This window comes from Pogoniulus pusillus, chromosome 9 (assembly GCF_015220805.1).
Source record: "Pogoniulus pusillus isolate bPogPus1 chromosome 9, bPogPus1.pri, whole genome shotgun sequence".
In the NCBI taxonomy this organism is placed as follows: Eukaryota; Metazoa; Chordata; class Aves; order Piciformes; family Lybiidae; genus Pogoniulus; species Pogoniulus pusillus.
In genome coordinates, this window is record NC_087272.1 from 7,536,745 (window position 1) to 7,550,554 (window position 13,810).

The following is a 13,810-nucleotide window of genomic DNA, read 5'->3' on the forward strand; positions in this document are numbered from 1 at the left end:
TGGGCCCTGAGCCATTTTATCTAAGATTAGTCAATGACCAATTTTTTTTCCAAGCCTGTATGTGGAGTATTCAAAATGAAAACGTAGTCCCACATCATCATCTCCAACCTAAAGCTGAAGAGATGGCAACAGTACCCATGCCAAGCTCTCATGCGCTCAGAACTGTAGCAAGGCAGCATCAGTTCCCATGTTTCATTACTCTCCCAGAGCTGTGCTATCATCAAGGTTAGGTCTTGACTGCTCTTAGGTCATCAGCTAGCTCTGGTCATCAAAAACACCTTGTCTTGCATTTCTTGTCCATCTGGAGAAGCAACTGAAGCTGTTTTCTTAGATACAGATTTCAGCCTAACTCATGCCATTGTTGCTTGTAGATTGCAACAACCCATACAAAAACTGCTCCTGAAGACCACACACAAATATAAAAAGAAGTTGAATGGCAATCATAGCTCCAGAGAGCATCTTCTAATAGACCTCTAAAAATGCATTAGATTCTTATCTTCTGTGGTGCCTCAGCAACTGTGGAAGTCAGAAGAGATGTTTGTGCCAATAGCTCACAGACTTAAGCATGCTGAAAGGCAAGTTTTAAGGAAATAACCCTCTCGATAAAGCTTTGCTAGAAGCAACGAGTCTGTTCTGTTGATTTCAGCGTGATTTACACAGTGCCTCTCAAGCTGAGGGAACAAACCTGATTTTAGTTACTGGGGGAAAAGCCAAGTTAATTCACACAGGCATTTGAAATGTTGTACAGGCACATATTAGAGCTGTTTGTATAGCAAACGTCTGAGTGGCAGGGGGTAGATCTAGCAGAATGTGGCACGTGCATAAGGTGGCCCAAGATCAGACTCTTGCGTTTGCTTTGTGACCTCCATGCATCTGGTTAGGGAACAAATGGTATGGATATAGACCCACCCAGGGGAGGGGATCAGATGTCATGAACCAGACTGTTTATTCTGTCTAGGGGGAAGCAGTAATAATAGTTTTCAGTTACATGGGGAGAAAGAAGCCATAGGACAGAACTACAAAACAACCAACCACACAAAAAACTCTTCTGTGAGTCTGTTGTAGATGGAAAGAGATGATCTAGGGTTATGTTTGAAATAACAGAAGCTGTCTAATGAGTCAGGTTAATGAAGCACTGCATGAAACCTCTGTGTTATTACACAACTCTTGTTCTTAGAGACCTTTGAAAACAGGTTGTAGTAGACCAGTACAGGTCTGCCCTGAAGCTAAGGGTACTCATCCCAGACCTCTAACAAACCTGCTTTTTCCCATGTGTTTATGAGCAATTTGTTGGATTTTGTAAGTTGTGCAAGGCACAAATTGGTAGGAGGAAAAAAAATATCACAAGTGGGCAGGAAATCACATTTTAAAATCAGATCACAGAACTCTGTGTAGTGTGGGGGCTGTCTCTCTGTGGTGCTTCTCATTTCTCAATGATCAAGAAGAGTAGCTTGAAAAATGAATTCACTACAGCATCCCAACCCTGATGTGGCAGAGGCATGAGGAAAACAGAGGGGGAAAATGTATAGGGGGGTCAAGGCTATCTTAGTGAGGCCAGTGCAGAAGCTGAAAGCTATATTGTACCATCTGGACATGTGGGAGCAACAGTCAGAGTAATCCTCAGAGCCATCAGCCCTGGTCTCTGCATCACCCCCACTCTCCTCTTTGTGTGACCTTCAGCTTCCAGAGAAGAAATGTAAGAAAATGGCATTTCATCCCAAATTCTGTTTTCATCAGAACTTGGAGGCCAACAGGACTTCCTATCTGAAGTTAGTTCAAAGGATAATGGAAAACAGAGTTGTGTAAATAGGTTTCCTGAGGACACCGCAGCCCACAGTGTTTTACTCTTCTTGATCAGTTCTTCCACCCACATGCCAAACAGGACTTTTTTTGTTCCAATTTTCTAACGTTACTGTCCCAACATGATGAAATTCTGAAGTCTCTGGCTTGCCAGTGCATTTTCCTTTGGGTCCTTCCTTTCTTCCTTGTAGTACAGGGTGAAGAGAGCCAAGAGAATCTCTTCCACTGCTTCAGTTCTCAAGGAGGATGTACTACTTAATACATAATTACTTAATTCTGCCAACAGCTGTGATGAAATCATAATGGATAACTGACCTTTGATGGATATCAGGAAGCTATCAACCCGAGAAATCCCTACTATATCCAGGTCTGAAGCCAGATGGACAAAGATCACAGAAACTGGAAGATAATGATGACACTGACCTCTTGGTAACCTTCCCTAAATGGCAGGTTGATAACATCAAGTGTGTCTTGAAGAGAGGTTCAGCTACCAACGTTTGCTTATCCTGTCATGCTCACAGAGGCATGCTGCACAGCAGAGCTGGGTTGGAGCTGCAGGAGCAGATTGATGGTGCTCTGGGAGAGCTGACTTTAACCAGTAGCCAGTATCATTGTTACCACTTGATGTAACTGAAGTACTGAGAGGAAATTTATCCTTCAAATCACAGCATTTCTCCATAAATGATATCTGGGCCTGAGCACCAGCTGTGCCCACCCTACCTTGCCAGCATTTGCTCAACACACCTAATCTAGCATGAGAACTGGCTGAGTCCATGAAAATAAGAGACTTGGTTCTGTTTTCCTACCCCATCATGTTTCTCAGTGTTCAATCCACTGGCACTGGTGAATTCCCTCAACGATGCCCTGTGTAGGTGACAGTATGAAACAATTTTGTTGGTCCAAACTTCACAGGCACACATGAGGAGTTTCTCATGATACCCAGGCACAGAACCATCTCACTCAGCAGACGCTTATTAAAGCATACCCAGTGTTTAAGGCTGGAACTCCCATCCCCCACAGCCTTCCTGTCACAATTACCAACTGTAACGACTCCCCAAGCCAGCGAAAGTGAGTGTTTTAGTTCAGCTTCCCTGCATTTGTGAAAGATGTGTGACAGTAAAGGAGGTGCTCGAGAAATTGGGCAGTTCTGGTTCTTGGAGTATATAGACAAGCCAACATCCAAGGCAATGTCAAACAGGCTAACCTGGGAAGTGGTACAGCCCTGTGTGGTAGCCTGCCCCTATAAACCACCTGGATCCACCACACCGCAACTCTAAACCACAGAAAGCAGCAAGAACAAGAGTAGGTGCCAACCTCATCTTCACAGAAACAGAGAATCACAGAAACAACCAGGTTGGAAAAGACCCTCATGATCATCAAGTCCAACTGATAACCCTACACTAGAAGGTTCACCCCTAAACCATATCCCCAAGCACCACATCTAAACTTTAAACACATCCACAGTTGGTGACTCCACCACCTCCCTGGGCAGCCTATTCCAAAGCTTGACCGCTCTTCCTGTGAAAATATTTTGCCTCATGTCCAGTCTAAACCTACCCAGTCACAGCTTGAGGCCATTCCCTCTTGTTCTATCACTATTTACCTGTGAGATCTTCAATCTTCTGGTAATGACAGCAGGAAGATCCTTTTGTCCCTTAAATCCAACTTGCTTCTAAGATTTGACCTTTTGGGAAGCATTTCTCATCTTGCTGTACTATGGTGACATTATAAGTGACTTGAAGAGTTGTGCTCTTGTGTTAGAAGTGTTACGTGGTACAATCAGATGCAAAGTTTGTATAGGACAGAGATCACAAGCAAACAGGGCCTGGAGAGCTGTGTGATGTGACATTATAATTCTCATTTACTTGCATTTTAGATTCCTGGATTCATTTCCTTCACATAATTGGATTTTTTCCACCTGTATTGTGGAGGCATTTGGTTTGCACTCCCCTTGATTTCAGGCAGTTGTTAGAAGAGTGCAATTTTTCATGTCTGTGTAGTTATTATGCAGGATCCAGTCTCGTTGATGATTATATAATGTAGCGAGGGGAAATCACTGTGCCAATGCAGTTTAGCTTTACTCTCTTGCCCTCTGCATTAAGGTCAAAAATCAAACCGATTCAAGGGCTTTTGCAATTAGATCATTGCATCACTGAGATGCAAGGACTGGTGTCAATAAATGGAGGGGGGGCTAGCACTAGTTGATTTTAAAATGCATGAATTATGAGGCTTCTGGCTCGGGTAAGATTTAATGAATTATTAATCCTCATCTTTCACAAATCCCATGCTCTTCATTCCCTTATGACTGCTTATATCTATATTCACTAGCCACTTTCCCCCCCTGCAAATTAAGGACAAATTAGCAATGAATTAGGTAACAAATTTTACCCCTCCCACGTTTTATTTTCTGTTTGACATAGATTATTTGTAGATGTAAATGCCAGAAGACAATTATATTAATGTAATATGACCTCCTGCAGAATACAGAGTCTCATCCAGTAGTTTCTAGGTTAACCCCTTAATTGCTATTTAAAGCTACAATGAGGCAGCAATACACCTATTTTAGAAAGAAATACAGACTTAACTTAAAAATATTAAGGGACAGAGATGGCGAGGCACCCTTATGCGAGTTGTTTTCCAAAGCACTGTTAATGTGATGAATAAATACACTATCCCAATCAACAGACAGCTGAATGCAGTGCAAAAGGACCCCCTTATAAGCCACAGCACCCAGCTAACAACAAAGTGTCCTTGTCCTTCTGGGGCCATCTGCACTGAAGTTTCAGTGTGTTTTCCACAGCTACCACACTTGCAGCAGGGCAGCAGTGATGCTGGTAGGGAGCAGAGCATGCCTTAGGGCATCTTGTGGGGTTCAGAGCCTCCATTCACCTTGGGCATGAATGCAATCTCTCTTTTGATTCTACTTTGGACTAGGGTTATAATTCTCTCATGAGTGTGCTGGCTTCAGAAAAGCATATTAAACCCATGTTTAAACAACACAGGGTTTGGTTTCTGATAGTATTATATTTAGTACAAATTAGCAGCTGCCCTGGGTTGGGAAGAAGCTGTTCTGCAAATGGCAAGCCTCCCACAGTCTGGGCAGGCATAGTCTTGGTCTTGCCTCTTCTATTAGTTTCCACATGCTTTGTTTCTCAGTGTATAAAAACCAGTGCACCTTAGGTGTGAAACCTATAGGAAACCCTTAAACTACACTACAGTTTTCATGTGTGCAACATTCTATCCCAGCAATAATGGAAATGGCTCACTAATAAGAAGCTTTGATGTGTTTCACCACCCATTAGCCATCTGAATTAACTGCACATCTTTTCTAGTGACATTTGCAGCTTGCTTATAGGTGCTAACCCAAGGCACAGCTGAAGCAATTGCTACTTAGGCCAGAGAAAAATGACATCCCATGATAACCACATGGCTCTAGATCATGGTGCTGAGCATGGTTGTAACTGCCTGTGTGACTTGCTCCAATGTTTAACAAGAGAAAACTTTGATGCAGAGTTAATCAGAAACAATTTTGCATGGATGCAAGTCCAGAAGATGCCACGTATGAGCATCCTTACTCAGGACTAACCCTTACTTAGGAATAGCTTTGCTCATGCCTTTGCTTGAACTGCCATTAATTCTTGAATGCAAGGAGAAAAAGCCATCACTTTAGCAGCTTTTGCACTTGGTGTTTTGGGAGTTAGACCTCTTTGGAAGCAGCATGGGCTTCAGAGGAGTGAAGCAACTCCATGGCCACACATCATAATACACAGCAAATTAAGCCAGAAGCCAACTATGGTACCCCAGTGATAGGAGCAGGAGAGTGTGAGCAGGAAGTACAGCTTACCCAAGTGGAGTTTGTCAAGGCATATGGATAAACTCAACCCCTCTCTAGAAAGCGCTGTGAGGGTTTTTTGTCAGGCAGCAGTTTAGACCTCTGTGTCATCTGGCAGTGGCAGAAGGGTGCCAGTGGGATGGAGGCTGTGGCAGCACTCCAGGAACAGCCCAACAAGCCATTGGCAAGCTCCTGGATATCTGACTTCTGCTTTCTTGATCCTGATATGACTCAAGTGCAAGTCAGCCGAGGTCATGATCTGCAGAGGTGTATTTCTGCTCAGAAGAAAAGCTCTGAGGAGGTATATTTCTGTCCCAGGTAACCTCAGAAGGGAAACAACACATCTGACATCTCACCTTTTAGTCCTTTTAGAGCCAGGAGTATTCTGACACAGCATCCTCCCACCTATTCTTTTCTGCTGGGACACTTGCACAGCTTTGCCAACGATCGTACTCCCCTGCAGTGGGTGCATTTGTTCAATCATTGGTCTGAGCTGCTTTGTATGCACAAACTCCCTAGAGACAGGTGCTAGATAAAACGAAGCATGAGCCTTTAGAGCTGGCTAAAAGTAAAGAAAATTACATAACTGAGAGTGCTCTTGTCACTGCAGCAGTGTTTGTTACGCTCCTAACACCACCTTCCACAGCCTGTCAGTATTCACGTGTTGACAGAGGTGGCAGGAACACGCCAAACTTGCCCATAAAACCAAGCAAAAAAATCTCTCAAACTCTCTCCCAGTGCCTGCTTTCCAATTTGTGCCCCACATGCGGCAAGAAATAAATGTACAGGCATCGCTTGGCTCTGACAAAGCCAGGCAGCGGCGGGCTGAGTTACAACTGGAATGCATATTGGTGGGATGAGATGCGGATCCATTTGCACAGTAATGTGCTATATTTAAGTCACGCATCGTGGCATCTTCAAAGAGGCCAGTCATAATTATGATGGATTAGACTGCAGAGTCAGTCCTAGATGCAGTAATTGTTTCACAGATGCTGCTGATGTGACTTGAATTTCTAATGAGGTATAGCTGAAGAAAAATATGCGGAGCTTTCTAAACGGTCTGGATAAAATACAGTTATGGGAAAGGGAAGAAAGGCTAACTGCTTCGCTTAGGGAGAAGTAGATTTACATTGAGAGGCAGACAGTTCACCTCACAGCAATTAGAAAGAGCACTCTGAAAGGTGCAAGCAGGTCTGCTTAGTAGTAGCATCAAGTGTATCTTCCTAGTGTCCAGCTAAAATCAGTCATAAAGCTATCACTGCCATTGCTCTTTTGCCAGATGTAAATTACAAACAATTGCTGTGATGGGTAGCTACTTTAGGAAGATTCATACTCAGGTGTTACTCAAGGGTTGTAACTGACTGAGACAGAAGTATAAAGCAAATTCACCACAATCCTGAATGCATTTCAAAATAAAGCAGATCTGCCACTTTTAGTTGATGAGTTAACAGTATTTGAAAGAACCAAATGATTTGCATGTCCTCTGCAGTGTCTAACACCCATGCCTTGATCAGCATTTGGGGGAACTAGTTGACTCATGAGGTCTTTAAGAATACCATGAATAATAACCAGTGCCACACAATGAAGTAACCTTATGGTTCTGAGGATGGCATGAACCAAAGACTCCTTTCTGAGGCGCAGATGTGCTCTGTTGAGGGGTTTGCAAGCTAAGTGTAGAGAGGGTGGGCAGCCCCCACTTCTAAACAACAAGGTGTTTTTACCTATCTGCAAGGAGTTGAGAAGGAAAATCGTCTGAGAACTCTGAAGCGATTCAGTTGCAACCCACACAGTACACCAGAACACGAGTAGCAAGGCAGCATTTGAAGGCCAGAGAAGTTTCTCACAGTTCAGTCACACAGGCTAAGACTTCTGTTAGAAGCAGCTCGACAGCACAGTGTTAATTACTATGGTGCCTTCGATTTCAGCTTGTACTTGGCAAAACACTGCAGCCTACATACTCACGTCTGAGTTGTGGTTCAGCTGCAGTTTCTAGGTATGAAAGGTGTGAAGGCAAAGAATGGTTCCCAAATTAGGCTGACATTTTATTTTTGGGACGCTCTGGGAGCACCATTCTGCTAGCAGGCCTAGAATGACACATCAGAGGAATCCTTTTCACACAGCTTTCTGTTAAGTGTGCAGTATTGTCTCCCTGGGAAAGCTGCACAGGCTCACGTCCTGAGGTACTTCAAAGCTAGGTTGGGAAATATACTGAAATATATCTAGAAGGGAAGAAGCCTCTATTACCTTGTCAAGAAAATAAGTTAGATGGACAGACATTCTTTTCCATCTCCCTATTCTTAGCTTTCCCTTCAAAAACCCTTTTACAAAAATGTTAAGTACTCTTACTTGCAAAGAACACTTCTCTACTTCTGGCATGCAAAACATGAGTTAAGCACAGAAAGAAAATTTAAAAACTTAGGGAGGTCAAAAGTAATCTAAACCCAGGTTTGGGATAAGGAGGAAGTAGACACACAGTCTCAAGTTGTGCCAGGGGCTGGATGTTAGGAGGAAGTTCTTCCCAGAGAGAGTGATTGCCATTGGAATGGGCTGCCCAGGGAGATGGTGGAGGCACCGTCCCTGGAGGTGTTCAAGAAAAGACTGGATGAGGCACTTAGTGCCATGGTCTAGTTGACTGGCTAGGGCTGGGTGCTAGGGTGGACTGGATGATCTTGGAGGTCTCTTCCAACATGGTTGATTCTATGATTCTATGATCATACAGGTGCTTGTGGGTCAAGATGTGTGTTTGAGTTGTCCTGATACTGAAATTTGAGCTGCAAAGCAGAGAGGATTCTGCTGGATATACTGAATCTCATGAAATAACACTACTTTTAAAATCATTTTAGAATTATATTACTCAACTGACTGTGGCAATACTGCACAGACAACTGCATAAATTGGGTGTTCCTTAACATTTAACAAAAAAAAACACAAAACCCACCACAAAACCCAGCCAACCAGACAAAAAAATAGCATAGGATAGATACAAAAGTAGAGTTAAGCAGAAGATGATGAATGTTTCAGTACAGCTCGCCTTCCCAAGCAGTAGCAATACCAGTCACATGTAACACTTCTCATGCAGTCCAACCAGGGATGACGTGGTAAAGGAGAACCTTTCAGAATCCCCTTCATGCAAACTAAACACAAAAGCTTCAGGACAAAGATATACACAATCCACATTGTCCCTGTGCAATGTCACATCCGTAGGACCCTCTGTCAGTTTGTTTTCTGCAATTTGGGATTGCTTGAGAACCATAAAGCCAACAAAGAATAAATTACAAGCAAAGTCAAACATGAGCTTTATCTATGTTAACTGGAACTGTGAATCCTGGGAAGATCCATGTGAACAGGATTAGCTGTCATTGTATGGAATTTGTTCACTGCACATTGTCAGAGCTTTTATCCAATGAAAAACTTCATTTCATAGAGAAAATATAAATGGTATATAAGAAAATGGGATTTTACGTGCAAACAAAGAAGAAATAAAATCCTAGCTCCACAGCTGGGAGGCTCAGTTCAAACCCCAAATGCATAGCTTAAAGCCATGCTTGATATCTATGTGCAAAATCAAAAGGATATTAATATCTGAAAAAATACCACATCAAACCTTTCCAAAATCTCTGGATTTCTTTCTGTTAACATTACCAAGACGTTGATGAACTGTAGGAGTTCCCAAGGACAGCAGTCAAGCATGGCTTTGTCTCACATGTGCCATACCACTTGCATGGTCTTTAGGAATGCCAGTGTAAAAGATCTTGTCAGACAGCTGAAGACAGAGAAAAGGAGGTTTTCCCTTCTAATTGGCAAGCTCAGAGGCAATAATCCCTCGAGTCACACAAAGGGGTTTGGCACACATAATCAAGTAACAGAATTAGCACCAAGTCTGGGAACCATGGTTTCGGCTTGACTTTCTGCCTTAGCAAGGAGGCAGAGTGATGACAGAGTAGTCTCTGCAAGTCATTCGAAAGAAGAGAATGGTTTTTGCACCATTAGGAGAGATGCACTTTGGTAAAACAGCTGCTTATGTATTAAATGGGGTAAGGAGCCACTCTGTCTTTTCACTCTCTTTTCACCTGGAATCATAGAATCAACCAGGTTGGAAGAGACCACCAAGATCATCCAGTCCACCCTGGCACCCAGCCCTAGCCAGTCAACCAGACCATGGCACTAAGTGCCTCACCCAGGCTTTTCTTGAACACCTCCAGGGGCGGTGACTCCATCACCTCCCTGGGCAGCCCTTTCCAATGCCAATCACTTTCTCTGGCAAGAACTTCCTCCTAACATCCAGCCTATACTTCCCCCAGCACAACTTGAAACTGTGTCCCCTTGTTCTGTTGCTGGTTGCCTGGAACCAACCCAGGTTCCAGCCTGGAACCAACCACCTCCCTTCAGGTAGCTGTAGACAGCAATGAGGTCACCTCTGAGCCTCCTCTTCTCCAAGCTAAACAACCCCAGCTCCTTCAGCCTCTCCTCATAGGGTTTGTGTTCCAGGAAGAAAACTTCAAGAAATAGGGAGACACAGGGCTGGAAAATGTGACAGGACAGTGAAACACCTCCCAGACATACATGTTCCCCTCGTGTTGCATGTGAAAGCTGGTCAGGACAATGGGTGCTTGAATGCTGCAGGAACTGTCAGCAATTTGTGTCCATCTATTGAAACCGACCTTGACTTAGATTCTCTCCCATTTCTTTTCTCTTTCAGATACGTTCAGAGGGTAGCCTTGTGGATGGCCCCGGAGCAGGCCAGATGGAACAGGACAGAACCAACCATGTTGATGGCAATAGATTGAGTCCATTTCTAATACCACAATCTTCTCACGTTTGCCAGGCAGAGCCTTCTGCAGTGAAGCTACAGAATGGAAGTCCAGCAACAGAGAGGCCCAAAGTTGAAGTAAATGGAGACCACAAGCAGCTATTCATTAAAAGCAACTATGGAGTGCCCCACCTGAAGGGAAGCCCAAACAACCGTGTTAGTCCTGACCTTTTATCTGAAAAGAAAGTGTACTCCAAATGCCTGCAAAATGGTGGGATAAAACGCACTTTTAGTGAGCCCTCTCTGTATGGACTTCATGAAAGCAAGAAAGTGAAACAAGAGATAAATGGAGAAAAAGCTGAGCCAGAAGATAATAAAGAAAACCCAAGCATCTCCAATTGTTACAGTGAGAAGAAATCTGAAAGTTTGACAGGACAAGAAAATGAAGCTTCAGATTTGATACAGTCTACAAGATGCAACAGTGGTGGTTCAGAAAACCCTCATGATGTCCTGATTCAGGATGAGCAGGAGCAGGAAAACATTCATTGCCACAACAGGGACATTGTCTTACTACTTAAGAACAAGGCAGTGCCAATGCCTAATGGTGCTACAGTTTCTGCCTCTTCCATGGAAAGCATGCACGGTGAACTCCTGGAGAAAACACTGTCTCAATACTATCCAGAACATGTTTCCATAGCAATGCAGAAGAACACATCTCATATCAATGCCATTACCAGTCAGGCTACTAATGAGTTGTCGTACAAGACAACACATTCATCCCATACCTCAGGGCAGATCACTTCTCCACAGACCTCAAACTCTGAGCTGCCTCAAGTGCCAGCTGTAGTGGTTACTGAGGTCTACAACACAGAAGACTCCGGTAAACCACCTGTATTGCCAGGTAGCTGTTCACTTCAGAAACCAGAACTACAGCAACAGATTCCAAGCTATGATCCACACCAATTACCCATAGGAAACAGTACTGGTTGTGGAAGCGTAGGGCAGGTTCCCAACCATAACCTCTCTCTAAGTTCCAGCAGTAACCTGCAAGCTCAGAGCACCACTCTGGAAAGGTTTTCTGAGCAAGCAGAAAAAAATGGTGCTTACTTTACACAGAACTCAATGTTTCACAAAGATTCCTCCACTCCTCCTGCTCCGGACACGAACACTGTACCATCTGTTGTGGTGCAAGAAGGACACCATTCCTATGACAACAGATGTGATGAAACTCTTCCTGGTGAGATAAAGAATGAAGGACAGCAAAGAGCAACGTCAGAAAGTCCCAGCCTCAGCCACCAACAGTTGCACCCTCAGCAGAGACTTCCACAGCAGGCACAAACATCACAGCAAGATGTCAATGAAAGCACCCCACAAGCTGCTGTGGCCGCCTCAGTTCAGCAGCCCCCACAAGAAATTACGCCGGCGCCAGAGCCTCCCCTCCAGAATCTGCAAGGGCGTGGAAGTGAGGGTGACTTACAGCAACACTATCAGCACTTCCCAGGACAGAGTGAACCTGAGATTCCTCCTGACAAAGAGAAGGACCAAGTGAAAGAGCCTGTGCTACAGGCTCAACATTATCTGAAACCAGCCTGGATAGAACTGGTTTCCACCCAGTTCCGCCAGGGAGAGCCTCCCCGAAAGCCCAGCAAAGCATATTTGCGATCAGTTCTTCAGTTCCAGGCACACACAGCTGAAACAACCTACACAAAGCAGTATGCTGGAAGTCCTGATGCATTAAAGGGGCCTTTGGGACAGCCCCAGAGCCAGAAGATAGTGCAGCAGGAACAAATTCCTCCCCCATACAAAAGCGAGACCTCCCAGCCACAGCCGCATCCCACAGCTGACCAGCAGCTGCCATTCCAGAAGCACTCACCACAGCCGCAGCTCACGAAGGTGGATTCTCTACTCAAGTCCCAAGTCCAGCAGCTCCATTTCCAGCAAAGACCAGAGCAACCTGCTGAACAGCCTTCAGGAGCCCCACTGAAACAGCAGCACTTGAATCCCCAACCAAGGGAAAAAGAGCAATTTGTACATTCACACATTTTGCAACAGATGCTTCAAAAACAGGCACAGCAGGTGCAGCTGCCTTGTGCTCCTCAGCTAACCCCAAACCAGCAACAGGTTCTGCAAATGAAAAGTAAAGACCTGCCCCAAACCATTTCCCACTCCCAAAGCAATGCTGAACAGCTGCTAGATAGGACATCCTTCAATCAGCTTAAAGCAGATGAATGTTTTCAACCTGGGAATAAGTACATGAAATCAGCTGCATTCCCACTGCATAACCCTCAGCTAAGCCTGGAGCAGGTACAGAGCATGAACAGCAAAGCTCCTCGTTACACTCAGAAAGCCAACGCTAGTCTGCAGCATCCCTGCCCAAACAACATGCACTTGAATCCTGAGAAGAAAGAAAACACCACAAATATTGAATGCTTTGGAGCCAACAAAACGCAGGACTTGCAACATGTGCAGTATTTCCCCAATAACTTGACTGCAAAGCAAGATGTGAATCACTGTTTTCAAGAACAAGAGCAACAGACACAAGCAGCTTCAGTTAGGCAGCTACCACCACTCCAGCAAACACAATGCTATGGTGGTAGCCTGAACCAAGATCTCCCAGGTCAACAAGCCACACAGGTGCCTCAGCGGTACTTACCACACAGCCAGCAAACTGTCCCACACTCCCAAGACCAGAGAGGTTGTCATTTGCATTCCCAAAGCCCTAAGGATTTCCAAAAGCATGCTGCTCTGAGGTGGCATCTTTTGCAGAAACAGGAGCAACAACAAGCGTACCAGCAGCCCAAAGCCGAGGTTGGTCCCAGCGCAGCGCGCAAGCCTATAAAAACCGAGGCTGGCACAAAGTCTAACGTCTGCATGCGGCCATCAGCTGGACAGCTGGAAAACAAAATGTGGAAAAAAACAATTAAACAAGAGAATCAGCACTTTGGCTGTGACAGCGTGCAACAAAAGAGCATCATCGAGACAATGGAGCAGCAGCTGAAACAGATACATGTCAAATCACTGTTTGATCACAAGACTTTTACTATCAAGTCACCCAAACACGTGAAGGTTGAAACAGCAGGCCCTATCACCATCCTATCCAGAAATACCAGTGCTGCAGACTTTGATACTCAGACCCCAACCTTAGAGCAACAAGCAAACTCATCTGCTGAGAAAACCCCAACCAAAAGAACAGCTGGAACTGTTCTCAATAATTTTTTAGACTCACCTTCCAAGTTATTGGATACACCTGTGAAAAACTTATTGGACACACCTGCCAAAACCCAGTATGATTTCCCATCTTGCAGCTGTGTTGGTAAGTGTTGAGTTGTACTAAAATTTTCAGAGGAAAGAAATGAGCCTTCCAGTTAGCATCAGGGAGTCAGTTGTCTATTTTGTCTGAGGATTTTCTGGGTTGCTGTTTTTTTTTT

The 13,810-nt window shown here is 44.4% G+C and overlaps 1 protein-coding gene across 1 annotated transcript in view; it reads left to right on the forward strand.

Moving 5' to 3' along the window:
- The window catches only part of TET2 (tet methylcytosine dioxygenase 2), a 75,329-nt gene that overhangs the window by 39,283 nt on the left and 22,236 nt on the right, over positions 1 to 13,810 (forward strand). The window contains exon 2 of the mRNA XM_064148434.1: positions 10,332 to 13,695. Coding sequence (XP_064004504.1) covers positions 10,332 to 13,695 — 3,364 coding nt within the window. The remainder of the gene's footprint in view (positions 1 to 10,331; positions 13,696 to 13,810) is intronic.